The sequence below is a fragment of the Erythranthe guttata genome, chromosome 6, assembly GCF_056151865.1.
Source record: "Erythranthe guttata isolate IM_541 chromosome 6, IM_541, whole genome shotgun sequence".
Lineage (NCBI taxonomy): Eukaryota > Viridiplantae > Streptophyta > Magnoliopsida > Lamiales > Phrymaceae > Erythranthe > Erythranthe guttata.
This window is the reverse complement of record NC_142538.1, coordinates 4,296,691-4,324,215: the sequence shown is the minus strand read 5'-3', so window position 1 is coordinate 4,324,215 and position 27,525 is coordinate 4,296,691. Positions and strand designations below refer to the sequence as shown.

Here is a 27,525-nt window from a genome sequence, read left to right as displayed (position 1 = left end):
TTGAAAGGGAGGGTTTCTTCACTATATTTCCTAGATGAGGGGTCTTGCTAATAATCCCTTTATAATTTTATGTTAGTGTCTAATAAAATAATATTATGTATACAATAATAAATTATCAAAACGGTATATATTGACTTTTGTACCTATGGACACTTAACCAATTACATAAGAACCGGCCCAATTTAACCTAATTAGCCGTCCATTTCCAATTTGTCCTAAATCAACTTTAAATTAATTATTTAATTAGTATCGAAGACGACGCAATTAAAAATTATTAATTACTGGTGGGAGTAATTAATTAATCATTTACTATAAAGACCATACAATAAAGTGTGGGGGGAGAATTAGGGAATGGATGAGGGTTTACCTTAAACTTTGCAGTATCAGTTGTAGCATTTCTCATTTGGCGTTGCCTTTCCGCCGGCTGCAAACAATCCCGCCGCCGCCACCACCACCGTCTTCCCGGTTGCTGACGGCCGCCAGGCCTCTCTGGAACCTTGCTCCTTTCCGGCCGGCTCGATTATACAGTAGCCGTAGGTGTATTATTCCAACAGAAGAAGCGTCGTCTCCAGCATCTATGGGGTCTCAGGCGACCGATTCCGAGTGGCCGGCCAACCGAGTTAGGGATACCTTCATCAAGTTCTTCGAGGATAAAGCTCATGTTAATTGGAAATCAAGTCCCGTTGTTCCCCACAATGATCCCACTCTTCTCTTTGCCAATGCTGGTAACTCTTCACTCCTCGTTTCTTATATTTTTTTTAGTAATTTAGGTTTTAATTTGTCGATTATGGAAGAATCTCTATCATTTTTGTGTATTTGGATGCGTATAATAGGCTGGTCAACTTGTAATTATGTATCTGTTATATCTATTTGAACGGGAGTAGCTATTGTAATTCTAAATCTTTCGATTCACTGATTCGATTTGTTGTTTCTAATTTTGGTTGTGGTATGTAATTGGGCAGGCATGAACCAGTTCAAGCCCATCTTCCTGGGCACAGCCGATCCGAACACCGAGTTGAGCAAACTCAGCCGTGCCTGCAACACTCAGAAGTGTATTCGAGCGGGTGGCAAACACAACGACCTTGATGATGTCGGTAAGGATACTTACCATCACACCTTCTTCGAGATGCTTGGGAATTGGTCCTTTGGGAATTATTTCAAGAATGAGGCCATTGAATGGGCTTGGGAGCTTCTTACCAAGGCAAGTTGCATGCGTGCTCACTGTTCTCATCCTGTGATGGAATATTGTTTTGGTTTCTTACATTTCAAAGCTCAAATTTCACCTACAGGTGTATAAATTGCCCGGTGAGCGAATTTATGCCACCTATTTTGGCGGTGATGAGAAACAGGGCCTTCCTGCTGATACTGAAGCAATGGATAAGTGGCTTACATTTCTTCCTCCCAGCCGTGTCTTGCCTTTTGGTTGCAAAGTATGATAACTTCTTCATATTGTACCTGCTTCCCCTGCATCATATGTAAAATTACACGTGTATAGGTATATGATATAGAATTTTCAGGTAGCCAGTTATGGTCTGCAATTGTAGCATCCTAGATGTAACTGCCATTGCTTGAATTATGATGAATCATTTCACTTCTTACAGTTGTAGACATTTTTGACATTGCACTTCTGCATTCTTGTACCATTAGAAGTTGGAGTGTAACTAGTGTATTTGTTATCTTATCTTGCCTGGTTCGATTATTAAATGTAAACATCAACATGCTATTAATATGCCAACTAGGTTTTGAATAAAATTAGGTGGTCTCCTAGGAACATCATCTTGAATATGAGTTTGATGCTCATGAAAATGAGAAAAAAAATCTTTCTAGACTAGATATTCAAGAGTTGTGGGTGGGTGACCGTTGACATATCAGGAGTTGTACTTTGGAGTACGGCATACAGACGCTGAAACAAAATGCTTTATATATTTGTGCTCATGTCCATATAGGTCAATATGCATATTAATATTTTTTTATTTGCTTCCAACATTGAATTCAGTTTTGCGACAATTCCAGGTGACGTATTGTTTTACTTTTGTTTCCTAATATTTACTCTTATGCTGCTTTGAATAGGACAATTTTTGGGAGATGGGAGATACTGGCCCGTGTGGACCCTGCACTGAAATTCATTTTGATAGGATTGGTGGTCGGGATGCAGCATCCTTTGTAAACAATGATGATCCTACAGTCATTGAGATATGGAATCTTGTTTTTATCCAGGTCAGTGCTTCATTCTTGTCCGGATGGAAGGGAGATGTTCTATCCATTTGCATATGGTGTTCGTCACTGACTTATCTACTTATCGCAGTTTAACAGGGAATCAGATGGCTCATTGAAACCTCTACCTGCAAAACATGTCGACACTGGAATGGGTTTTGAGAGATTAACATCTATACTTCAAAATAAGATGAGCAATTACGATACTGATATATTCATGCCTATTTTTGATGCAATACAACAGGTAAGTGAAGAAAGACTGGGCTAAGTTTTTTTTCAGCCTTAAGAATTGTTTTAGGATTTAGTAACAGAAAGGTTCTTCTGTTCTTTAATAAATTTTGTAAAGTTACTCTCAGCTTGTACTATTTTTAACATTTTTTTCCGGCTTAAGGTATTATGTCTTTTGAGCAGTTCTTGATCTCTGCAGGCAACTAAAGCAAGGCCGTATTCTGCCAAAGTTGGACCTGATGACGTGGACAAAGTTGATATGGCATACAGGGTTGTGGCTGACCACATTAGAACAATTTCATTTGCCATTGCTGATGGTTCCTGCCCAGGTGAATTACTTATGCTTAATATGGTGTCAATTCAATATGTTATTACAAATTTAAGATTTTTATATGGAAAATTATGATAGCTTGAAGCAGCAAACATCTTCGTTGATTGTGCTAACAATTCCTGGTGTCGTTGTATGTTATTTCTAAATATTGTATGGAGAATGATGACATAGCTGCTGCATAGTTATGTTTGTGTATATAATCTATGATGATGGGATGAAAAGTAAAACGTTGTAATATAATCAGTATCATAGAATCTCAAAGTAGTTGTATTTCCTTATTTATTCAAGACATGGCATCAAATGTTGGAATGGAGATATAGGATTTGGTTTTAGTATAAATTATAGTTTTTCTTTTATGGATGTCTATAATATTATGATAAACTTAGTTCTTTATTTTCCTCAAAGTTTTCAAATGGTAGAGGTTCCCAGTAAGTTGATATCGAGTTAATTCAGGTTGGTCTTTGTTATACATTTTGATCGCGGCCATCAACAAACTCATTTCATAATTGTATAAGCACCTTTCTCTTGTTTTTTGTGTATAGTCAGCATCTCCCGTCAGCCTCTTGCATTCATGAATGAGAGTGTCTAATACACACACACACACACACATTTCTATGCATCAGTTGTTATGTCTATACCCACATTCACTGGGGGAAACATGTGGTTGTATGCCAGTATTCCACTCTGTCTGCTTTATGCTCTATTTTTCCTTTTTTACGTTTCTCAATTTTGAATTTGTGTCTAAATCTCCAGTTATTATTTACAAGATTTGGTACTCGGTTTTCTTGATAGCCAGATTTAGGAGCATAGTGCATCAATGGATAAGATCATATTAGTAGATCCCCATATTTCCTTCTATACTTCATCCAAACTATTTGTTCATAATGAAATGATTAGGTTGCTGTACCTTCTGTTGATTTCATGCTATATGGTAATTTGCAGGTAATGAGGGGCGTGAGTATGTGTTAAGGCGTATACTCCGACGGGCTGTGAGATATGGTACTGAAGTCCTAAAAGGACCGCAAGGCTTCTTCAATGGGTACAAGTCTTCAAACTTCCTACATATTGTGATTTTTCTCCGTAATGTACTTGCCACATCATTGGAAGAACTGCTCTGCTTTATCTGCAACACAATTATTTTTTTCCTTTGTAGCATAATTCTGGCTCTGTTTTAATTTTATTATGGAATAGAAGATTAATCTTCTTTATTTTCTTTCATATTGATAATACTGTTCTGTTAACAGGCTGGTACAGGTTGTGGTGGAGGTCATGGGAAATGTTTTTCCTGAGCTGAAAGAACATGCAACAAAGATTAGGGAGATCATTGCTGATGAAGAGACCAGCTTTGGCCGGACATTGACTAAAGTATGTGGAGTTTACTTTTGTTTTCCTGCTCTCTTTTTCCACAGTTGTACTATTGTGTTATATACACAATTGGTTGGTGTTGCTTGATTAATCTTGCCTTTAAGCAAATTTATTGAAATTATCATTTTTTAGTTTGGTATCAAAATCTATGGTTCTTTCTTTTGTAAAGGTTTATCTTAATTTTTAATTGGACGTTACAATTGCGCTAACAAATGTTTTGCGAATAAGATTCTTAAAATATATGTAGATGACTAAACTATTTGCTATTGTGTTTTGGACTGTATTGGTACCCATACCATGTTAAATATCACTTTTTTTAGAATTGATTAGAATATTTCTCTCTCCGAAATTCAAAATCTGATTTACCTTCAGGGAATTGAGAAATTCAAGAAGGCTGCTCAAGAGCTCCAAGGGACCACTCTTAGCGGACAGGCAAGTAGTTAACTAGTTTTCTTGTCTTTAGCTTTATCTTATTGAAATATACGTGGTGCTTTTATTCTATTGTTTGTTGCGAATGCCTGTGCAAGCTTTATCATACTGAAAGCTTATCATTACTGATTAAAAATTGTGATTTCCATTGTATGCTGACCCAAAAGTTTATTTAACTAAAACAAGAGTTTTAATTGTTTATTTGCCCGAGGAAGCAACTGAAAGCATGGTGATTTATTTGCCTGATGACCAAATTGATTAAAAAAGAGGAACATAAATAAAAACTTGATAGATAGATTGACTAGTATATATATTACTGGTTGGAAAGCGTACCATGGAAGTCTCAGTTCACTAAGAATGAAATACTTGATTCATGGAAAAAAGAATCACTTCTAAAGAGAGCAAGAGAACTCCAAATTTGAATTCTTCACTTTGCTTTTTCCTTGTCCACGTAGATAACTTTCATGTTCTGCTTCCACTTCTTCTCGTATCACCCTACAAACTAATTTTAGTTGAAAAGATAGAAATTGCTGAAGTGCAATTGTGATTATCAGCAATACTGTACTCTGTAATTTTCAGGGAATTAGTGTTTAATCCCCACCAAATGCTGCCATTTTAGCCTCTCACTGCAATTTTTTATTTGATATCAGGATGCCTTTGACTTATGGGATACGTATGGCTTTCCTTTGGATCTAACTCAGGTAACGGCAATTCAATTTTTTAGGTGACAAATATTTTTTTTACCTGAATTTGTATTAACAACTTGTGTCTATCAGCTGATGGCTGAAGAAAGAGGCTTGTCTGTTGATGTTGATGGCTTCAATACAGCTATGGAAAAAGCCAGGGAAAGATCAAGAAGAGCTCAGAATAAGGTGACCGGATGTCATATTATACAAATATCAATAGACAAAAAACTACTCAAGATTTTAGTAGATTCCACTCAAACATTAGAGCTGTGATCCCTATGAACAGGGTTATACTAAAAGCTTCTTGATTTCCTTTCTAAAATTTCTTAGCAAGCTGGTGGTACTATTGGCATGGATGCTGACGCCACAGCCTCTATGCACAAGAAAGGAATTGCTGCGACAGACGACTCGTTCAAATTTACATGGCTTCAGGTTTGTTTCTTTGTGGACATGATTTATGAATTTTTCAGATTAAACATTATGGAAGAGTATATAGTTGGTCCAACCAATTCCGTTATTCTTAATATGGCACATTTTTTAATGCACTCGTTCATCCAACTTGAAATCATTTTAACTGTTTGAAGTATTAGAAAATTTGTCCCCTCATATCACTGTTTAGTATTTTGATTGCAGCCCATCTATTTAGATGGGATTTGGTTGATTTTCCAATGATTACTAGATGGACTAAAGTGGAATTTATATTGATTTTTCCAATTTGTAAATACTCTTATATGATTTGAAAATATAATATTTTTTCCCTCACATGATCGAACCAACCATTTTGACGGTGACTGCAAGTCTGCAACTGTGGAACACCCAGCCAGTCACTTACTTAGGTTCAGATATTATGCTTGCACATGCACCGACAGTTTTTCCCCATCTATTGCCTGACTTTTTATATTTATAGCATACATATGAGAGGTACTAAACATTCTGATTCTTCTGATGGTTAGGATCATACCAGTGTGATAAAAGCTGTTTACACAGGAAGTGAGTTCCTGGAAAGTGTTGCTCCTGGTGAAGAAGTAGGCTTAATCCTTGAAAGTACTAGCTTTTATGCTGAGCAAGGTGGTCAGGTAAACATCTACTTTGATGTCATCTGCAGTGTATTTCATCTTGATTATTTTAAAGGCCATATATTAGTTTTTAGCTCGACAATATGGCTGTTGATTTTGTGAATGAATTGAAGTTGGATGAGTTGAATAGTTTTTGAAACTCATTAAAGTAATGTCTGATGAAGGCATATAAAAGAAACTAACCTTTCAGCTTGTAGTTGATGATAAGCACCAACTGAACTGGACTTATTTCTTTGTTAAGTTTTCTAACTTGTAGTAATATTATAGCTGTATTGCTATTTCCCTTTATTTTGGTGTCTGTAGATGTGGGAACACCATATTTGTATATTGACTTACTCTGTTATTTGCTTGTAGATATTTGATACTGGATTACTTGAAGGTCCTGATGGACCTTTTGAAGTGAGTAATGTTCAGACCTTTGGTGGGTTTATTCTTCACATTGGTTCTTTTAGTGGAAAGACTGGCAGATTGTATATTGGCGATAAAGTAATTTGTAAGGTGATACTCCCCATCTCATGCTTACATATGTCAACTTCAACTCAATCTTTCAACATACAATGTTAATTATTCTGTTGCTTGCATGTTTAATCTGTTCTCTTGTTGGACTGAGTAGGTTAACTATGATAGACGGAGGCAGATTGCTCCCAATCACACCTGTACACACATGTTAAATTTTGCTCTAAGAGTAAGATTCATAAACAAAAATTTGCAAGCTACACCTTTGTTTATCTAAAGTTTAATCATAAAATACATTGTAATGTGTGCAGGAAGTACTTGGTAATCATATTGACCAGAAAGGATCCATTGTGCTTGCAGAAAAATTGAGATTCGACTTTTCTCATGGTAAGTGTTTTGTTCTTAGTAAGGTATCTTAGATGAGTAACTAATACTGTTGAGAAACTTAACAGGGAAGCCTGTGAAGCCTGAGGAGCTTAGAAAAATTGAATCAATTGTTAATGAACAAATTGAGGCTGAACTGGATGTGTATTCAAAGGAGACCAAGCTGGATGACGCCAAGCGCATATATGGTCTAAGAGCTGTTTTTGGGGAGGTACAGTTGTTTCTAATAAACTGAAGTCAAGTCCCGGCCCTTGGAGCATTTAATGTAATTTTGTATGCGTTTAAGTATCTCTAAACATTGCTTGTTTCGATATATGTAGGTATATCCTGACCCTGTTCGAGTTGTGGCAATTGGACGTAAAGTGGAGGATCTACTATCAAAACCTGAAAATGAAGAATGGGCATCAATTTCTACTGAACTATGTGGAGGTAAATATTGTGGAAATTTAATTGTTTGTCGAGGGTGATTAGTGTTGGGTAGTAAAGTTATTGTGCTTGTTCAGGGACACATATATCAAATACAAGGGAAGCCAAAGCATTTGCCCTCTTGTCAGAGGAAGGAATTGCTAAAGGAATCCGTAGAGTTACAGCTGTGACAACGGATTACGCTTTCAAAGCATTGGAACTTGCTTCATCACTTGAGCAAGAAGTAAAAGAAGCTTCCATTGCAGAAGGAAGCATCTTGGAACAGGTTCTTGTATTTTCAATTTGATTTATGTAGATTGTTCATCTGGTACTTATGAAGGGTTTTTGTTCTCAATGTGCACCCTTATAGTTATTGGGTTGGTATATTAGCTGTTTTGTCTTGTCACTTAATTTTTCAAGCTGACACTCCTCTCATATCTCCCAAACAAAAGATACTTGTTTGTGAGCATTACCCTGTTCTTTTTTTATAGTTTATTTTCTCGACGTGTCAAAAATAAAGAATTTATTTATCGCTGATTTCTTTTCAACACGATAATCAATTTTCCTTTAATGATTTTCAGAAAGTAACTTCTTTAAATAGTCGTGTGGAAGGAGCATCTATCCCTTCTGCAAAGAAAGCTGATCTCAAGGCCAAAATCTCTGTGCTTCAGGTATTTTTTCTTCCTTGTTGGATTCTGTAATGTATTTAGAGAGTAATGCTTGGAATTGTTCCACACATAAAAATATATGAATTTGTTGCATTCTGAAGATATAGTGGCCATTATAACACCAATGGATGGTAGAATGACAACACAAATCTTGTTAATCTGCGAATGAATGTTGGGCTCCAGAATTGTTTTTGTTGATTCTTGAATTGTATATCTCGGTAAAAAACAACACGTTCACCTCACTGGGTCTCTTTTATTTCTCTGACATAATTTGAGGTGGGATACATAGATATAGAAAATGAACCATATATTTTTTTTCTCAGAGCCAAGTGATAAAAGCCAAAAAGAAGATAGCTGAAGAGCATATGCAGAAAGCCGTTGAAGTTGCCACCCAAACAGCTGAAGGTGCTTTGTCGAATGGAAAAACCTTCTGCATTTCACTTGTCGATGTTGGTGCAGATACTACTGCCATTCGGGAGGCAGTTGTCAAAGTCATGGAACAGAAGGTTTTCAGCCACTTCGTGCTTGTTAAACGATTTAGCCATTTCCTACTTGCGATATGACTTCAAAGTTATCTGTGACTGCACTAATTTGTTCGATTATTTTTTTGGACAAAACAGGGGATGGCAGTTATGGTCTTTAGCATAGACGAAAAGGTGAACAAGGCTTTTGTGTGTGCTGGTGTACCGGAAGATGGCAAGTACGGGCAATTGAATGTGACAGAATGGCTGAAGAAAGTTTTGGACCTGATAAATGGAAAAGGTGGAGGAGGAAAAGGTGGTCTTGCTCAAGGCCAGGTGAGCAATTCCAAATTTAATTAGCTATTGTGATTTTACGAATAATAGACATGACATAAATACATACCTTGCTGCACCGCAGAGCAAAATTGGCAATAATAAGAAAAATAAGATACTGAGAATCTACACTACTTCTTAAGTTGGCCTTAAGAATCATATCACACTTATCTGGGAAATACAAAGCGCTAGTTTTCATTTAATAATCTAGACTAGGGTCCCTTGATAATACAAATGATTTTGAATAAGCCGTAATTAGTTGAATTACTTTGAAAGACCCTTCCTATGTAACTTGCATTTTTGTGCGATTTGGGTGTTGAGAAAAATACGAGCAAAAGTGGGCTAACGAAGTTGATAAAATCAAGATATCTTGGCTAAAAAGTAATATAATGTGAACACGCAAAAAAGAGGATTATGAAATATTCTCAATATGGACCGGACCATGTGCTTCTAATTTATATTAATTTCCACATTTCATACATGAACACGTGTGTTTAATGCATAGAGTTTGTGATGTTCGTTCTTTTTAACAGCTGATTAAGAATGGTTGTCTTCTTCTCATATAGAAAAAAACGCTTATATTTTGTAACACCCCTCTTTCAGGGAAGCGACTCATCTCGCGTTGAAGCTGCAATGGATGTGGCCGAATCCTTTGCTGCGATGAAGTTGACTTGATTGAATTGAATGGGGGATACATACCCGTTGCTGCTTATGAAGCAAATTATTTAATAATTAAAATGAAATTAATACATGATGAGATGACACAGGGATGGCATGAAATGTGTTAGAGATTGCACTCTCTTTTCCATTTGTTCTTGTTTGATCACGTTGTCAGTTTCAACAACACAGCTATTACAGTTGAACATCGTTATTTATATCATCGAACTGAGCAAAAAGGTTTCCGTTGAATGCTCAAATTGGGTATGATTTACAGTCCACCAGAACGTCGTCGTTCTAAATCAGTGAGCGTGTTTGAATCGGTCTGGTCACATTTATCCGCTCGAACCACCATATCAAATTAGCAACAAGAAATCATTATCCACCTTTGTTCTCCACTCACTATTGGTGGTGGGATTAAACTTCGAGATTGAATTTGGCAAAACTCAAAACACGAATTATAGTTCTTTTGAGTTAACTTTTCTAGTCCAACTTGAAATCACCAAGATTGGATATTGCTTGAGAAAGATTGTCGGCAGTGTTCATCGATTCATGCATATATTTCTCACCCAATATCGAATCTTGGTGATTCAGCCAGACTCTCCTCGAGCTCGGCTCATCTATACTCATGGATTACCAATTATTAATGTATTGTCAAATTACCTGTAAGGGTGGCATTGTAAAAAAACTCATAGTTGAGGTAATTATTCAAATAAGAGTACGTTTTTTTCATAATTTGACCAATCATCAGGGGTGATGTAATTTAAACTTTTTTTTATGATGATGTACTTGAAATGGATTATCATGTATTGAATGACTTGTTTTTTCTTTTCTTTTTTCTCTCTCTAAAGTTGAATGACTTGTTTTATAAGACACCTAATTTTCATATTAGATACTTCGTAATTTAGTTACTAATTTTGTGTTTCAAAACCGCCTTCTTGTAATAAACAAATATTATATTAAAAAATATTTATATAAGAAAAGAACATTATATTAATTATTAAAAACTAATTTTGCATTCTGATTTCTGATGCTATATCACAAATAAGAGAAGAGACGCAGAAGCACGAAAGAAACAAATCGGCAAACAGCGCAAAGAAAAAAAATACGGCGGCGCCGCGGCGGTGATATCCCCCATTTCTTTGAGCTCAACGGTGAATCACTTGTTCCCGAATCACGGCAGAGGAGTGGTGGTAGAGAACAAGTTCCACACCAATTCCCGTATGTTTTACCCATTCAAAATTCCTTCAATTTTAGGGCTTATTTAACGGTTACTTATATTTCATCATACATTAATCCCCGCGCCGCCGAAGAAACCCTTGTTGTCTTCCTCCTCCGGTTTCGCCCATTGAAGAGAAACTCCTGTAAATTACCGACATATAAGAGCGGTTCAGCTTCGTTCAAGTAAGTTATTTCGCTCATCTACTGCGCAATTGATATAATTTTTTTCGTTCCTATGAGTGAATTAATCGTTGCAGTTTGCTTCAGTTGATATCAGATTTTTATGTATTTGTCGTCAGAGCATGTTTTCGATAAGCATTTAATTTGAAAAAAAAAAAAAACTAGGTTTTAAAACTGAAATTCGATTTTTCTATGCGTTATCAGTTCTAATTTGGCTTGATTCGAACCCTACTCAATAGTTTTTTTTGTTGAATTTCTTTAATTTTATGTATTCTTACCAGAATTATTAGAAGATGGATGACAATGAGGAGATGGAAAAGTTTGGTATGGATAATGATTATGAAGATGGCCAGTGGATTGGCGGCGAATTTTACGGGACGCGCAGAAAAAAGCGTAGTCAAACAAAAGACGATATTCTCTACGGTGTGTTCGCCACCGGCGATAGTGATTCCGACTCCTATGAAGGATCGGGATCAAAGAAGCGCAAGAAAGATCTTAACAAGAAGACCGACTACTCCAAGCCTGTAAATTTTGTTTCTGGCTCTGTCATGCCAAGGCAGGAGATTGATCGTAATTCTAAGGATGACAGTGAGTTGATGGATGAAGATGACACCAGACCTGCTGGTTTAGGATTTGGGGCTTCTGCTGGGCTTGGATTCAGTAATGCTTCTTCAAAGAATGCGAATCGGGAAGTTGATACACATGAAGAGAAGGATGAGGAGGAAGATATTCTTCCCACTGCTTTTGGGAAGAAGATTAAGGAAGCTGCTCGGTTGCGGCGTGAAGAAAAGAACAAGTCTGTGCTGGCCAAGAAGTCATCTGGCAAAAAAGAATTGGACTCGGCTGGTGCTGGTGCATATCAGACGTTTGGTAAGGGATACACGCTGATTCAGAAGATGGGCTATCAAGGAGGCGCGCTTGGTATAAAAAAGCAGGGAATTCTTACTCCTATTGAGGTCAAGTTGCGTCCCAAGAATTCGGGCTTGGGTTTCAATGAACCTAAAGAGGCTGCTCGTCCAGTATTACAGGAACTGGAAGAAAAATCCATTCCACACCCCAGTCAATCTTCGGAGGGTCGCTCGAAAGAGAGCCTTTGGTCAAAGAAAGATTTGAAGAAGAAGAAGAAGGTTTATGTAACAGCTGAAGAGCTCCTGGCCCAGAAGCAAGAGCGAGGTATCGAAATTAGTCAGAAGATTTTTGACATGAGAGGACCACAAGTACGGGTTCTTTCAGATTTGAAGAACTTGAATGCTGAAGATGAAGCCAGGGAGAACGGTGTTCGAATGCCCGAACTTCAGCATAATATCAGATTGGTAGTTGATTTAGCGGAGCTTGACATACAGAGGCTTGATAAAGATTTGAGGAACGAGAGAGAGACTGTGGTTGCTTTGCAGAAGGAAAAGGAGAGACTGCAAAAGGAGGCACATCATCAGAAGCAGCAGCTTGAAAACATGGAAGAGATAGAAAGTGTGCTGGACCAAATAGGCGGCATGAGCTCCTCGGGAACTCTGACACTAGAAACCCTTGCTAAATCATTTGGGGATCTGCAGAAAAGATTTTTGGATGATTATACAATATGCAACTTATCATGCATCGCATGCTCATATGCTGTGCCTTTATTTATTAGAATATTTCAGGGATGGGATCCACTTCAGAATCCAACTCATGGAGTTGAGGTGGTATCTTTGTGGAGGAAATTGTTACTAGGAAAAGATTCATTCAGTATTTCCGCCACAGCCTCTCCATACACGCAGCTTCTTATGGAAGTTATCTTCCCTGCTGTGAGAATATCTGGCACCAACTCTTGGCAGGCGCGGGACCCAGAGCCCATGCTTAGGTTTTTGGAGTCTTGGGAACAGCTTCTGCCTCCACCGGTCCTACAGTCCATGCTGGACAACGTCATTATGCCGAAAATATCAGCTGCCGTTGACTCTTGGGATCCGCGTAGAGAAACCATTCCTATCCATTCCTGGATCCATCCATGGCTACCTTTGTTGGGACACAAGTTAGAGAATTGCTATCACACGATACGTAATAGACTTGCAAACGTTCTTCATGCTTGGCACCCAAGCGATATGTCTGCGTACTACATACTGTCTCCTTGGAAATCCGTGTTCGATACTGCCAGCTGGGAGCACCTAATGGTTAGATACATCATTCCGAAGTTGCTGACCGTCATGCATGAATTACAGATAAATCCAGCGAATCAGAATCTCGACCAATTCTACTGGGTACGAACATGGGCGACCGCAGTTCCCACTCACCACATGCTGCAGTTGATGGACATTTTCTTCAACAAGTGGCAAGAAGTCTTGTATCATTGGTTATGTTCGAAACCCAATTTCGAGGAAGTAACAAAGTGGTATCTTGGCTGGAAAGAACTTCTCCCGCCCGAACTTCAGGCGAATGAGCATATTCGTCTCAGGCTCAACCTCGGCCTAGACATGATGAATCAAGCTGTTGAAGGCATGGAGGTGGCGCCACCTGGTTTGAAAGAGAACATCAGTTATCTCAGAGTGCGTGAGCAGAGGCAGTTTGAGACTCAGAAGAAAGCAGCTGCAGCACAAGCTCAACCACGGGCCGACAGTGGAAATCAAGCAGACGCCACTAATGTCGAGCACGAGATGAGCTTGAAAGAAGTTATCGAAATCCACGCTCAGCAAAATGGTTTGTTGTTCAAGCCTAAAGTTGGAAGAACACAAGATGGGCATCAGATATATGGTTTTGGTAACATAAGCATAATAATTGACTCCCTAAATCAAAAGGTGTTTGCCCAAATAGATGACAGATGGTCCCTCGTATCCCTCGAGCAGCTTCTCGAGTTGCATAATCATTCCAGGTCGAAGCGACGTTGAGTTTCGGAAATGGAGTAGTTGCAGTCAGATTTGGGCTGTCGTTAAGTTTTGGTATGTGGTTTCGCTATTCAGAAATTTGATTCTACCTTTTTTTCGTGTGCAAATAATTTGTTATTGCATGAATGTAAACTGTGTTAACTGTTAACATACATGCAGCTTCAGTGAACTGCCTCTGAGATTCTCTTGATTAATCAATGCTAGTGTTTGCACTTTTTAATTCGTTATTATTTTTTTTTATTACTTAAGATGTTACACCGCATGTAGCATCAAATAAACCCCCGTTTAAATTTACAAAAATAGTATATAATAAGAAACCGACACAAAATATATAGACCAATGCTGCTGCAAACATTCTAATCACTTTTTCTTGGAGAGATTTTCGCACGAAGGGGATTCTTCATAACGATAGTAAACTCTTGCTTCTCGGAGAGATCAACTTCGTCTCCTTCAACAGGCCTCCATTCAAACCACCATATCAAATTAGCCACAAAATACTCCAAATGCAGCATTGCCAAACCAGATGCAGGGCACACCCTCCTCCCTGCACCGAAAGGCATCATCTTTATCTCTCTACTCCCCGTTATATCAAACTCCCCATCTCTACCTTCCAAGAACCTCTCGGGCTTGAACTCCATCGGATCCTCCCACACATTCGGGTCCCAACCAATATCTGCCACCATGAAATTCACCACCGCGTCTTTCGGTACGGTATACCCGTCCAATTCGAAATCATGGGTCGTCTTGTGTGGCAGAACAAAGTGACCCGGTGGATGCCTCCTCAATCCTTCCAAAACCACCGCTTTCAAATATGGCATCTTCCGTAAATCCTCCTCCTCCACCATCGCCTCCCCCTCCTCCTCCTCTGTGTCGGGCTGAGGGGGGGTTCGCCTCCCAACGACGCTAATTATCTCTTGGTAGAGCCTTTCTTGGATTTGGGGGTGTTTTACCAAATTGGCCATGATCCATTGGAGAGCTGTGGAGGTGGTGTCTGTGCCTGCTGTGAGGAATTCGCTGCACATGCTCACCATTTCATCTTCTTGGAGTTTCCGGTTTTCTTCTTCCGGGAGCTTCAAATCCATCAATGTGTCCACGTACGAGACAATTTCGATTTTGTCGTCATCCTTGGATTGCTTGGTTTGGAGGCGAGCTTTGATGAGGGGGATTAGTATTTTCTCCTGTTCTTGTCGCAATTGCTTTAGTTCGTTCCAGCGGTTGCGGAACAGAATCTTCCCCAACCGTGGGAAGAGGTTGAGGATATTGAATCGGCGTATCCCTAGAATGAGCCTGCGCTGGATTGATTCGATTTCCTTGATTTGGTTCTCTTGGAGCTTGTCGCCGAAGCACATGATCACGAGCAAGCTGAACATGGCGTACTGGAAGTGATCGATCAGCATCACAGACGATTCCGATTGGGCGGTGTCGGCGAGGCGGCGGATGAGGAGAGAGAGGACCCAGCGTCGGGAGGCGGAGTACATCCTGGCGCGGGAAGGGTGGAGGATCTCCTGGGTGAGATTGCGGCGGAGGAGGCGCCACGTGGCGCCGTAGGGGGAGGAGCTGATTGTTTTCAGAATTTTGTTGTTGTGGAGGACTCTGCTTGTTGGCGGAGGGGCGGGGCGATCGGCGAAGACGGCGCCGTTCTGGACTAGGGCTTGGTGTGCGAGGGAGTGGCTGCCGACGAATATGAGGGAGCGGCGGCCCATTGTCAAGGTGATGATGGGGCCGTGTAGGGTTTTCAGGCGGCGGAGGATGTACTCGATGTGGGAGACGGGCTTGTGGAGCCACAGTAGGTTTCCGATGATCGGGAAAATTGGAGGTCCAGGTGGCAGGTTTCTCTTCCGCCGCGACGACGGCAGCAGATTGAAGATGGATGCTGCGAGAGCGGAGATGCAGAGTGAGACGACGATGATGAACCATGCCTCCATTTTTGAATCGAAATCAAGCTTCGCCTTTCTGCAAATTTTCAGAACCTTGGTATATGTAAGTGATAAGATATGAAGAGAGAGAGAGAGAGAGAGAGAACGATACTGCAAGAAATCGATGCCGTGCATTTTCCTCACACGTCAGAACATTCCACGTCAAAAATAATATTTTAATTTTGTTTATTAAAATAAATAATAATAATTTTTATTTTTATTTTTGATTTAAAAATCTAGGTAAAAAGTCAAAAACAAAGAAAAATATTGTTTTGAAATGAAAATTAATTGGAATTGAAAGAAACCCAAAAATTTGGTAGTAAACATCAATTTCGTAACTAAAATATGTCTGTGGTATACTTTTGAAGACTGGAAAATATTAGGGTGGCTCACTTAAAGTTAAAACGAATAAACCATGTTTTCAAATTAAAATTAGACTTTACTTCCTAGTCATGTGGCACTTGGTACAGTAATGCAGATACTGCGAAATGGAAAAACGGACACGAAAAAATTCCAATTTTCAAAAAGTTTGATACGAAAACATGTAAATATTAAAAGTTAAAACTATAAGGATATATTCATAATTTCTAGATAATATTGTAAAGTTATCGTCAATTACATATTTGTATCTAAACATTTACCCCATATTATTAAATTCGGGCAGATAAATTTATTGGGGAAATATGCAATAGACCCCTCAAATGGAAAATATTTTGAACTAAACCCAATTGATTTGTAAAGACTTTTGTCTACACCCAAATTCCACTCTTAATTAGGGAGACCCCCTAGACTAGTGTGAGAAGACAAAAGTACCCTCAACTCCACCTCTCCACCTAAATCCCTCAAAACACTCCTAAAATTTGAAGCTTCATCTACCGCCGCCACCACCACCGCCTCCGCCGTCGCCGCTTCCTCCTTCCTCTCCACATAAATAATCTCGTTCTCTCTAGATTTCTCTCCTTACATCACCATCGTCTAGATTTGCATATCACCATTGTGGAATTTATTTTTGCACCTTTTGTACTCGCATTGACATGCAAAGGACATGTACAAAATGATATCTTCGGTAATATCTCAGCTTTACACAAATGGAATTTTATCTAGCTGAAACAATTAATTTCATTGGTTCAAAGCATCCCTTGATAAGCCATGTCATTGAAATGGACTGTGGACGTATACTTCATCCCTTTTGCTCTGATTTTTACATGAGAAAGCTGACACGATTATCAGTTAATGCAAATGGATCGGCAATCCCTGAAGACTGCATTGACAAGAATTTAATTAAGAAGAACTTATGGTAAGCACTTCTTCAGAAATGATTAGATTCCAACATGAATACGCATTTTTAGCTTTGTGGTCAGTGTTTTTCAATTTCAAAAAATGTATAATTATCTTTCAAGCAGTGGTTATAGTGCTTGGTTTCTAGAAGAAAACCACTGTCGTCGCTTGTGCCGCCGCCGCCTCCTTTGTTTTCACGTAAGGCTTCTTCTCTCTTTTCCGTTATCTTTCTCGATTTATCAGTTTTTTTTTTTTTCTTCAGATCTGCCCACCACCACCGTCCGCCTCTCTCACTCTATCTTTCGTTCACCACCGCCGCCATCGCCGTTTACTCCCCCTCCCTCTCTTTCGTTAATTTTCTACCTTTATTTATGTATTTTTTGATCTCTCTCTCTCTCTCTCTCTCTCTCTCTCCTCCAGATCTGAAAATAGAGTTTCAGATCTGTACAGTTGCAGCAACATGACTATAGTCATATTTGAATATGACTATAGTCATATTTATGTATTTAGTTAGTTTATTTATGTACTTTCGATTTCTCCCTCTCTATCTTTTTTTTTTCTTTTTTTTTCCAGATCTGAAAATACAGTTCAAATCTGTACAGTAGTAGCAACATGACTATAGTCATATTCGAATATGACTATACTCATATTTATGTATTTTTTCGAATATGACTATTGTTGAATATGATTGTAGTCATATTCGAATATGTTCTATATTCTCGTTTCAAGTTGACTTGTAATGACAAGATTCAAATTGTGGTTTTTTGTGATTTTTTTGTGTGGATGTTGATTGCATTGTTTCCCTAAACAATAGAGAATCTTAGTTGTTTTATATAATTTGGTAAACATGACTTTACCACACTATATAATCGGAATTTTGAAGTTAAACATTTAAAAAAGTGCAATATAAAGAAAGAATATGACTACAGTTGATATAGTCACATATAGTCATATTAGACAAGTCTTATTGAACTATAGTCATATTCGGCGTAGTACACTTGTCGTGGGAAAAAAAATCAATTTTTCGTTTAAAAAAATTTAAGAAAATATGACTATAGTCATATTCAACTATAGTCATATTCGGCGTAGTAAACTTGTCGGGAAAAAAAAATCAATTTTTCGTTTAAAAGAATTTAAGAAAATATTAAAAAAATATGAAAAAAAAAAAAATTAAAAAAAAAAAAAAAAAAAAAACTTTACATTGGGTTTTGATTTTGTATGTGACAAAGCAATTTTTTTTATTTGTTGGCTGATTTTATGGAGCATATTAAACTGATTTTTTATATTTTTAATTAGTAGTTGATTTTAAGGAATGGGAATATTGAGTTGGAAAAAAGTTGCTATTATTTTGGCATTAATTAAGGAAAGCGACGTGTGGATTATTGGGTAGGGGATTTTCTAATTTCATAAGGATAGTATTGGAATTAATATTTATAGGGGTTTATCACAAAAAAAGATTTAAGGGTTGGGCATATCACCATTTATTACTCATCCAAGGGGTTTATTGCTAAAGGCCCCAAATTTATTTTAGTACAACATTAACACCTAAATAAAATATTAGAAAATAACTAGAAGTGAAAAATGAACACAAGATTTAAGATTTTCTTAAGAGTATACAATTCCGAATTTTCATTTGAAATGGGTTTTGGATTTTTTTTTTTCGGTTGAAGCGTGTTTTCATTTTTTTATTATTAACAGAAACATTTCCAAAACTTTAAAATATTTACGAAAACGGTCCCAAAACATTTTTGATAGGTGTCATGGAATTTCGATTTCTGAAACTTGGAAGGAAACGCGTGTGACCAGAAGTTTCCGTGCATCCTAGCTTCCATGTAATTATATAATATGGAGTAATTCCAAGCATTCAAATTTAATGAAACTCTCATTGTCATATTAAATCAAATAAAAATTTACATAATTAATTAATTAATAAATTACAATTTATATTTATAAAAAAATAAAATAAAGATTAAGTACATTTTCAAGTCCTAATAATGGCCAGTTGTTTCATATCAGCAAAAGGGCGAGAGACTCAGTGTGAGATAACAATACTGAACGGAGATTCATTCAATGGCGGCGAAGGCTCTGCTTAACGCGGCGGCCCTCCGATTGGTCGGCAGCCGTCCATTTCTACGGGGAACAGTGTCGATGATGACGGCGACTACGACCTTTAACCGGTCGTTATCTAGGGCGAAGTTTCCCCTTTCCTGCTTTGCTTCTCCGGTCCGTCGGAGTTTCTGCATCCGGGCAACGACGCAGTCCGATAATTCCGCCTCCATGGAATCTCCTCTGATGGAATCAATGGAGAAGAAGGTCCTTCACTTTTTTCTACTCCTGTTTTCTTTGCTTTTGCTTTACGTTGCTTCAATTCGATTGATTGTTGGGCCTAGGGTTTTTTTTTTCCTTTGAAAATCACGCAGTGATTTTCATTAATAGCAAATGGTTACTCGTATTATACATTTTAGTTTCTATCATTCATTTGTGAATTGTGACCTCTGAGAAAAAAAAAGGGGAAACTGTTGGCTGTTAAAAAATGGACAGCTTTGTTGATCATTATATTTTTTTTATTGGCTAAGAGTTTGTTTAATTTTTTTATGTATTTCGATTGAGGGCATCTAGAAAGAAAATTCAGGAATTTAATGATTTTCGACAATTTATAATTAGGTTTCAGAAACCTTAGTAATGAATTTCAACAGATTAGTAGGTAAATTCTGAGGTTACACGATGCATAAAATCGAGCTTTTGAAGCATTGCAATGCCAAGTGATGGTGGACCTGGACCATTTTAATGTGGGCAAAATTTGGATGAACAACACCAAATGAGATTTGTATCAAAGAACTGTCGCAAAAGATCATGTTCTAGATGAGTTGTAAGACGGAGTTTGCTTTTGGAAACTTCTATTAACAAATAGGAGTTTGTCAGATCTAATTATATTTAGTTTCGATGACGACATTAGGGTTAGGTTAGTTAGGCCACCGTTTTACTTTGGTAGTAAATTTCTCGGCAGAATTTACATTTAGTTCAATAAGAAGATTGGTTGGTGATGAGGAGCTGAGTTGGAGAATTTGGTTCGGGTTAGATACTTCACCAAGTTACTGGACAGTTCGAACCAGACGAGTTGAAGAATTATTAAACAGTTGTAGTACAAGTAGCTGATTGAAGGGAAGTGATGACTAAGTAAGCACATCCAATGGTACTATTCGAACGGAAAAAAAGTTTGTTCAAGCGGAGAGAGAGAGAAGCCCTCGTCGAATCTGTCCATCTAGCGAAAATTTCCCTATGAAAACTGCTAGGTTAGCAAATCTACTTGTAGCTAGAAGTTAAAAACTTTGGACTACTAATCCAATAGGTAGAATTAAGTTTCCCACCATGAAAAGGAGTTTGGAACATTAAAGAAAATGATTAAGCTTTTGTATAATCAAGGAGAAGTTTGGAAGTGCTGAAGCTGTTTAAAAATCTAATCATTAAGCATCGAGAGTCTAAATGAATGGAGTGACCGGCTTAATCATCTAAAAAAAAGTTTGTTTTTAGACTCCAGCAGCGCTTCACATTCTTTTGTGCTTATTGAATGAAGTGTTGCAAATTACACCCATTTTAACCAACCAAGCAGAAAAGTCTTAAATATTTCAGAATTTAATTTCTGTTGTGGATGGGTTGTGTAATGTGTAATACTGCTGTAAAGAAACCTTGGAACCGTTAACCTCTGTAGATGACTGAAGTTGATGTAATAACAGGCTAACCTATGTGTAAAGACTGTGAAAACATCGTATTGTAGTTAACATGAGCTGGAGAACTGAGCATTTATTATATAGCGTTAGGGATATGTACAAACCTAAGTGAACTAGTGAAGCTGGTGGATCTCCTTCTGAAGATAGGAGAAGAGAGGACTATCAACTCTAACTTCGAACCTTTTGTTATATATATTTTTTTCGATACTGCTTGCTTTACAAATTTCATATTTGACTGCTTCAGTGCATTTTACCTGGAAGCTGTTAAATTGGATGCATCAGTGATTTTCACACTTGCTACTTTGCGTAGTGTTTTACCAAGTCGGTTGAAAATAAGTTAAGGTTGCGTTTGGATTGAAGGATTTGAAATGACTCAAAACGAGAGGGATTTGAAATCCACCGTAGCTTAAAAAACAACTTACAATGAGATCTATGAACTTGAAATTCTTTGTCAAACGACTCAACCCAAACAAGATTGATGGATTTATTATTATGGATTCAAAATTCCTCTTTCAAATCCTCCCATCCAAATGCACCCTAAGGGTCCATTTGGATGGAGGGATTTGGGGAGGGATTTGATTTGGAGAATGGATTTGAAATGACTCCAATTTTGGAGTCATTTGAAATCCATCACTATTGCTCCAAAATCAACTAAAAAGGAGGGGTGGGGATTTGAAATCCATCTCCAAATCCCTCAATCCAAACAAGTCCGAGGGATTTGTTATTATGGATTTGAAATCCCTCCCCCAAATCCCTCCATCCAAATGCACCCTAAATGAATTTCTTGTGCATTATAATGTGCTGAAAAAACAGAGTAGACATTTTGATTATGTGCAACTTCTTTCTTGACATTTCATAATCTAAATACTGTAAATATGTGTTCCCTTTAGATCAAGGAGCATCTAAGTGCAGAATCGGTTGTTGTGAAAGATGCTTACGGAGATGGCCGCCATGTCAGGTGAGTTTTCCATTTAATTCATTTACCATGCGTCCTTATACTAAATTGAGGTATCGGAATATTGTTATTGAATCTTGTGACTAGATTCATAATCTTAGTTAACTTGATCTCAAAACCCTTCCTTGTATAAAAAAAATTAATGTGGTGAAACAGTCCATTTTTGTCTATGTTTTGAACTCCCGTCTCGACGTGTTTTACAGCATAGAAGTTATATCTTCGGCTTTCGAGGGGCAATCCGCAGTGAATAGGCAGAGGATGGTTTACAAGGCAATTTGGGAAGAGCTTCAGGACAGAGTGCATGCTGTTGACCAGATGACTACCAAGACTCCATCTGAAGTAGCATCAAAGTCTTGAAGTGTATGTACTAAAACACCCTTTGCCTAGTTTTGTCATATTACCAGTGGATTTTTGCTTTGTTATTCTTGATAAACAATTTAAAAGCTTCTCTAAATAATTTTTTTTAATCGAAAAAACGAGTATATTTTTTGTCTCGATTTTCTTGAAACCATGTCATATTTTTGCCATGTCTTTAGTCTGTGTTTTGCCATTGTCTTATGCAGGACAGTAACTTTTGTAAATTAATAAAAAAAAAAAAATTGTAATTTGATAAAGAATAATACAAAATTAAAAGAAATGTATGTGTATGTATCATTATAAAATAATTGCAGTGCGCCACTTATAAAACTCGTGATTAGGTTGAAATCTTGAGCCCCAAAGTATTTAATTGTAAATGCCGTATAAATTATTTTCTGTAGGAATTTGCGCAGTCTTCAAAATTGTTAATCCTTTATTTGATTTGGACTTTGGAATTCGTGATGTTTGAATAAAACAATAGAAACTAGAAGTTGACTAGACAATTTTGATTGGGAGGTTCTTCGTCTTCCTATGAATTTGTATCTTATAAAAATATTATTAGCCACTTTTAAGGATGAAAATCGGCGAATCAGAAAAAACAAAAACAAAAAACTAAAAAAACTTTAAAAAAAAAACGTTTTTTTTGGAAGTGGAAAATTCATTCCAATTCCTTTCTTAGAAAATCAGAATTTTTTGGATCGGAAACGGTGGAAATTTTGTAACTTATAAATGTTGTTTCCGATACATAAAACGGGTAGTGATTTAGTAAATTGATCAAATAAATTAGTCGGAAAATACGAAAAGATTAGCCGAGGCGAGAAAACTCTTTCCTTAAGACAATATTGCCCCGCTACGGTGCTTACGGTTATTTGGCAAGTGTCTCCCAAGATACAACGGCTAACTCGGCATATGAGCACTCAAAATCCCGAGTACAACGAACGTTACTTTGTGTCTCAAACTCTCGAGTCGAATACGGAAGAAAATATTCTACGAAGAATATTTCCGGGCTTAAAGAAGGAAGAATTCCATAGAACAAAATTATAGAATTGAATTGATTTTATGTTGTTGTTGTTATTAAATCAAACACGTGGAGTTTCTATTTATAAGTTTCCAATGGTTGTGAATAATGAACACAACCCTTAGAAATTAAACAAGTGAAGAGGTGTGGCCACACCTCTTCATATTGTCACACCTATTTGATCAAATAGGTGCCTAAAAACCTTTTGTAATTTTCATTCAAAAATAATTTTATTTTTATTAATAAAATTTCCAACAATAAATGTATAATAATGTTGATATTGTAAGTGTAATTTTCGGAAATTAAAATCTGATCGGAGATCGAAATCTTATATATATTCCAATTGCGATAAAAAAAACACGGGATCAAATTTTCGGGATTTAGAATGAAAATTATTGTTCCAAAATCGAAATAATTCAGATCAAAATTTTCCGTGCCAATTTCCACCCCTCGCCATGTTCTAATCAGTTGACTTGCAAAGACTTGTATGGCATCTGGCAGTAATGCTCATCAATCATGGAGTGTGTGTGTGTATATATATATATATAATGTAAAAAAACTCCCACTAGATGGGATAATTATAGGAATATATTCCTATGAACTCTGTTTGAATTAAGTGTACAAGGTTTCGATTTGTCCAAGAGCCAAACTGCATGACACAAATAATTTTGTTTAATCAACATTTTATATATTTCATATTTGCTAACTGTATACAAAATTATTTTATTTTCGTCCGTTAGTTAAATAAAATTTCTGCCTAGACAAGACTATGTGCAAGTTTATCTGTACAACTATTATATTGTACTGCCGTTTTAGCCAAACAAAACCTAGCAAGTCAATGTTACATAGTGGACTAGTGGTTGATTTATTGGACATAATTAAATAATGGTAATTGATGACGTAAAAAATAAATCACCTAATGTGTTGAAGCTGGGAGAGCAAAGTAGGTCACGTGCTCACGAGCTAGATAGTCCTGAGAACTTTAATTTGCTCTAGGATCCTGCGAACAGAAAACACGTAATCTAAGCCGGGGGTTGATCCGGCGGAAACCCCTCCGACGCTCAAGTCAGACGTGAAGATAGTTGGTAATTGTAGAGAGAATTCCTCAAGAAGAATTGATTGAATAATAATAACATACCTTCATTCAATGAATTTAAGTTCTATTTATACTTTATTGATTGGGTCGAGACAATTTATCGGGCCCAACCTTATTTGGGTTTGATTGGGCCTCTGTAGAAATAACTATTAAGTTGGGCCTGTGGTCCAGTAAATGTGGGCTATTGGGCTGGGCCAATAGGCATATCAGTAATGAATACTTAATAATCATAGTTATAGTTGATAGGCAATTAGTACGAATATTGGAGTTTAATTATTATTCAAATGATATATATATATATATACGTATAGCTAATAAGCCTAATATACAATTTTGTATTTTTATTTAATTACTTAGTCCAATCATAGAACACAGTAGTTGATTATTAATGTTTCCTAAACTTATTGAAATCTCGTTGACAGTCTTATCGATGCTATATTTGATGAAATATTTCGAGCAGTTTTTCACATCTGAATTTGTAAAATATGTATGAATCTATGTACGTACACTGAAATATAGCTCAACATGTGTGAAATATATATATAACATTTTTTCTTGAAAAATTACATCCATTTACATATATTCATATGCATTACTTTAAAGCATTTTGTGGAAAATAAGACCAAGTAATTAAATAATAAATTATTAATTAAAAAAAAAGATATATACAAGTATTTTGAAGGTTGAATATTATGACAAGTTGGGTATTATGTCAACTATTAGCTAAAACCTTCCTTAGTATGTTCGGATCGGATTATGTATAGTAAATCATAATTGGGCTAGTTTCATTCATCATTTCTCCCACTATTTTTATTATATAAATATTAAATACAATTATTACATAAAAATATAAATATGAAATTCAAATACATGAGTTGTCAGCCCATGCCCTAGTCCAACTTGTTTATTTAGTTGTTAATTAACAATATATAATACACAATTAAGGTAAATTAATTGAGTCTTTGGTTTTGGTTGTAACGTGGGGATTACCAACTGTCAGTGTTAATGCAGGTTGACATATTTTATTTATTTTATTTTATGTTAAAATTTAAAAACAAATAAAATCCTTGTTACAAATTGGAACTTTTATTATTATATTTTTTTTGCTTTGTATATCAAAAAGATGGTTCGGTTGAAGAATATAATATAGTACAAAATTTTTTTGAATGTTTGTTTGAAACTTTCGAATCTATAACGGCAGAGGCGATTTTTCCAACATTTTTTTTCTTGAATTGGTCCAATTTTGTCACACACGTAATTAAACGCCTGTTTGGCTAAATTTATTTTAAGCAGTTGATAAAGTCTTACGTATCATAAGTTGTTTTAAAAATTGATAAACTGTTACGTCTTATTTTTAAAGTGTTTGAATAATGTGTTTATAAGTGTTTTTTTTACTAATTATAAGATCTTAAATAAAAATGTAGGGTGAAAGTACTTTAAAAAAATGTTATTTGCTTTCCAATAACTTATTTTTTAATTTTATAAGATTTTTTTATAAAAAAAAAAAAATCAAAAACTTTGAAAGAAATTATAACCTCTTTTTTAACAGCTTATAAAGCTAGGCAAACAACCTTTAAGCTAATTATTGTGTGTCTAAATAATCTTAATTAATTTATTATATTTATGGAGAACAACCTTAATATTATCAAACTAAATAATCACCTTAAATGTTCTTAAGTTTATTATATATATTTTTCTTCTTGGCCTTTATTTGTGTAATGACCAACCTAACCTATGATTTTATGTTTCAACACTTCGTACTTTTATGATTAAGATAATAATGAAGCCCACCCTATATCATAGAAACTATATTAGATGGATGTATATATGCATTAAGTAATATATCATTTAGTATTATGTAACTACATTTATATAAAATATGTAAGCATTTATGCTGTAAATGAGACGAGCCGGCTCGCGAGCTTTCGGAGCTTGCTCGAAAAAAGCTCGTACTCGAGCTCGAAAAATCGAGCTCGAGCTCAAGCTCACGAGCCCGAGCTTTTTGACGAGTCGAGCTCGAGCTTCATTTCAGTTGTTCGACAGCTCGCGAGCCGGCTCGCGAGCTTTACCTTTTTCCTATATTTTTTTAATACATATTAATAATATATAATAATAGATATTATTAATAAAAAATAAAAAAGAATAATATTACTTTTCTAATTTAAAAAAAAATTAATAAGACATATATAATATCAGACTATTGCTAAGACATTAACATTCGAATAAAAAAATAGATTTACTTTATTAGTTAGTTTTAATCTTGTAATTTGTTATTTGATTAAAGAAAAAAAATTGAAATTAATTAAAGAAAAATTTGGTTATACCGAGCTCGAGCTCGGGCTCGTTTGGTATACGAGCTCGAGCACGAGCTCGAGCTCCTTAGAAACAAAACGAGCTCGAGCCTGGTATAGTTGTAGCGAGCTCGAGCTCGAGCTCAGAAAATAAGGCGAGCTCGGCTCGTTTACACCCCTATTTATGCATATGTGAATAATGGATGTGCATTTGATATGTACCATCAAATATCAAATACAGTAAAACATCGATAAAATATAACTTATTCATGTCTCATATAAACAAGTACTGAATTACTAGTTCGATGATTTAATACTTTATTAAATTAATAGAATTTTGATAGTTCTGACTGTATTCATTTATAGAGATTTAACTGTATATTATTTAATAAATATATGCCACTGATTTTGTCGACGAGTTAAAATTATTTTTAGTCCTTGAATTTCTTTTTTTTTTGAATTAGTTCTTGCCTTTTCAATTGACTTTAACCACACACCTTAATTACCCTTTTAGCAATATATTCGGAAAAAAAACACGAATAAGGGTATTATGGTCAAATTATAATTTGTTTTTAACCTTTTTTGCTTAGATTTGTTTTGTTAAACATTAACTTTTATTTTTATATAGCAAATATGCAATAAATATGTAATAATTGAAAAGTTCGTGGTGAATTTGAATTTCAGACTCGTGCTTGGTTGTGAATTTCTATTAGTGATTGCATATTAAATTATTTCTATAATTGTCTTCCTAGAATAAATAGTAATTGTCTGAAATTATATATTTTTATTCTTATTTTTATTTTTATTAGAAAAGGTATATATATATAAAAAAAAAGGAAAGGAGAAATCAATTCCCAAATAAATTCACATTTTACAAAATTGAAACTTTTTAACAGTTGTCATATACGTGTGTATATATATATACATTATATATATATGT

At 36.1% G+C, this 27,525-nt stretch overlaps 4 protein-coding genes across 7 annotated transcripts; 3 read left to right on the top strand and 1 right to left on the bottom strand.

The window, feature by feature from the left end:
* The first annotated feature begins 132 nt into the window (after positions 1 to 132).
* On the top strand, positions 133 to 9,953 carry ALATS (Alanyl-tRNA synthetase). The gene is made up of 23 exons (XM_013002793.2): positions 133 to 725; positions 963 to 1,201; positions 1,290 to 1,430; positions 2,071 to 2,217; positions 2,306 to 2,458; positions 2,642 to 2,771; positions 3,716 to 3,812; positions 4,018 to 4,138; positions 4,511 to 4,570; positions 5,218 to 5,268; positions 5,344 to 5,439; positions 5,584 to 5,685; positions 6,207 to 6,329; positions 6,684 to 6,827; positions 6,943 to 7,014; positions 7,097 to 7,172; positions 7,238 to 7,380; positions 7,490 to 7,598; positions 7,673 to 7,860; positions 8,156 to 8,245; positions 8,566 to 8,748; positions 8,863 to 9,039; positions 9,640 to 9,953. The coding sequence occupies exons 1-23, from the start codon at positions 356 to 358 to the stop codon at positions 9,709 to 9,711; spliced, it is 3,084 nt and encodes a 1,027-aa protein (XP_012858247.2). The 5' UTR covers positions 133 to 355; the 3' UTR covers positions 9,712 to 9,953.
* A 724-nt stretch (positions 9,954 to 10,677) lies between these two features.
* STIPL1 (GC-rich sequence DNA-binding factor-like protein with Tuftelin interacting domain-containing protein) lies at positions 10,678 to 14,166 on the top strand. Of its 4 annotated transcripts, none has more exons than XM_088819555.1 (3): positions 10,696 to 10,914; positions 11,007 to 11,097; positions 11,385 to 14,166. In XM_088819555.1, exon 3 carries the CDS (start codon positions 11,388 to 11,390, stop codon positions 13,947 to 13,949), a length of 2,562 nt encoding a protein of 853 aa, XP_088675681.1. In that variant the 5' UTR covers positions 10,696 to 10,914; positions 11,007 to 11,097; positions 11,385 to 11,387; the 3' UTR covers positions 13,950 to 14,166. The 4 variants fall into 4 exon arrangements, with proteins under 4 accessions (XP_012858250.2, XP_012858248.2, XP_088675681.1 ...); XM_013002795.2 differs by having other exon boundaries at positions 10,723 to 10,914; positions 11,376 to 14,166; XM_013002796.2 differs by having other exon boundaries at positions 10,678 to 11,097.
* On the bottom strand, positions 14,153 to 15,919 carry LOC105977495 (cytochrome P450 89A2-like). Its single transcript, XM_013002797.2, has one exon. The coding sequence runs from the start codon at positions 15,869 to 15,871 to the stop codon at positions 14,303 to 14,305; it is 1,569 nt and encodes a 522-aa protein (XP_012858251.2). The 5' UTR covers positions 15,872 to 15,919; the 3' UTR covers positions 14,153 to 14,302.
* A 2,976-nt stretch (positions 15,920 to 18,895) lies between these two features.
* On the top strand, positions 18,896 to 22,331 carry LOC105977809 (BolA-like family protein). The gene is made up of 3 exons (XM_013003190.2): positions 18,896 to 19,453; positions 21,759 to 21,826; positions 22,027 to 22,331. Exons 1-3 carry the CDS (start codon positions 19,211 to 19,213, stop codon positions 22,178 to 22,180), a joined length of 465 nt encoding a protein of 154 aa, XP_012858644.2. The 5' UTR covers positions 18,896 to 19,210; the 3' UTR covers positions 22,181 to 22,331.
* Positions 22,332 to 27,525: the final 5,194 nt, after the last annotated feature.

Bases quoted from the DNA above. Each gene is read 5' to 3' on its own strand.
- ALATS (XM_013002793.2), top strand. From the start codon at position 356: ATGAGGGTTTACCTTAAACTTTGCAGTATCAGTTGTAGCATTTCTCAT. The intron at 726-962 runs GTAACTCTTCAC...GTAATTGGGCAG, and splicing joins TCTTCTCTTTGCCAATGCTG to GCATGAACCAGTTCAAGCCC. The intron at 2,218-2,305 runs GTCAGTGCTTCA...TACTTATCGCAG, and splicing joins GGAATCTTGTTTTTATCCAG to TTTAACAGGGAATCAGATGG.
- STIPL1 (XM_013002796.2), top strand. From the start codon at position 11,388: ATGGATGACAATGAGGAGATGGAAAAGTTTGGTATGGATAATGATTAT.
- LOC105977495 (XM_013002797.2), bottom strand. From the start codon at position 15,871: ATGGAGGCATGGTTCATCATCGTCGTCTCACTCTGCATCTCCGCTCTC.
- LOC105977809 (XM_013003190.2), top strand. From the start codon at position 19,211: ATGGCGGCGAAGGCTCTGCTTAACGCGGCGGCCCTCCGATTGGTCGGC. The intron at 19,454-21,758 runs GTCCTTCACTTT...TGTTCCCTTTAG, and splicing joins TGGAATCAATGGAGAAGAAG to ATCAAGGAGCATCTAAGTGC. The intron at 21,827-22,026 runs GTGAGTTTTCCA...CGTGTTTTACAG, and splicing joins GGAGATGGCCGCCATGTCAG to CATAGAAGTTATATCTTCGG.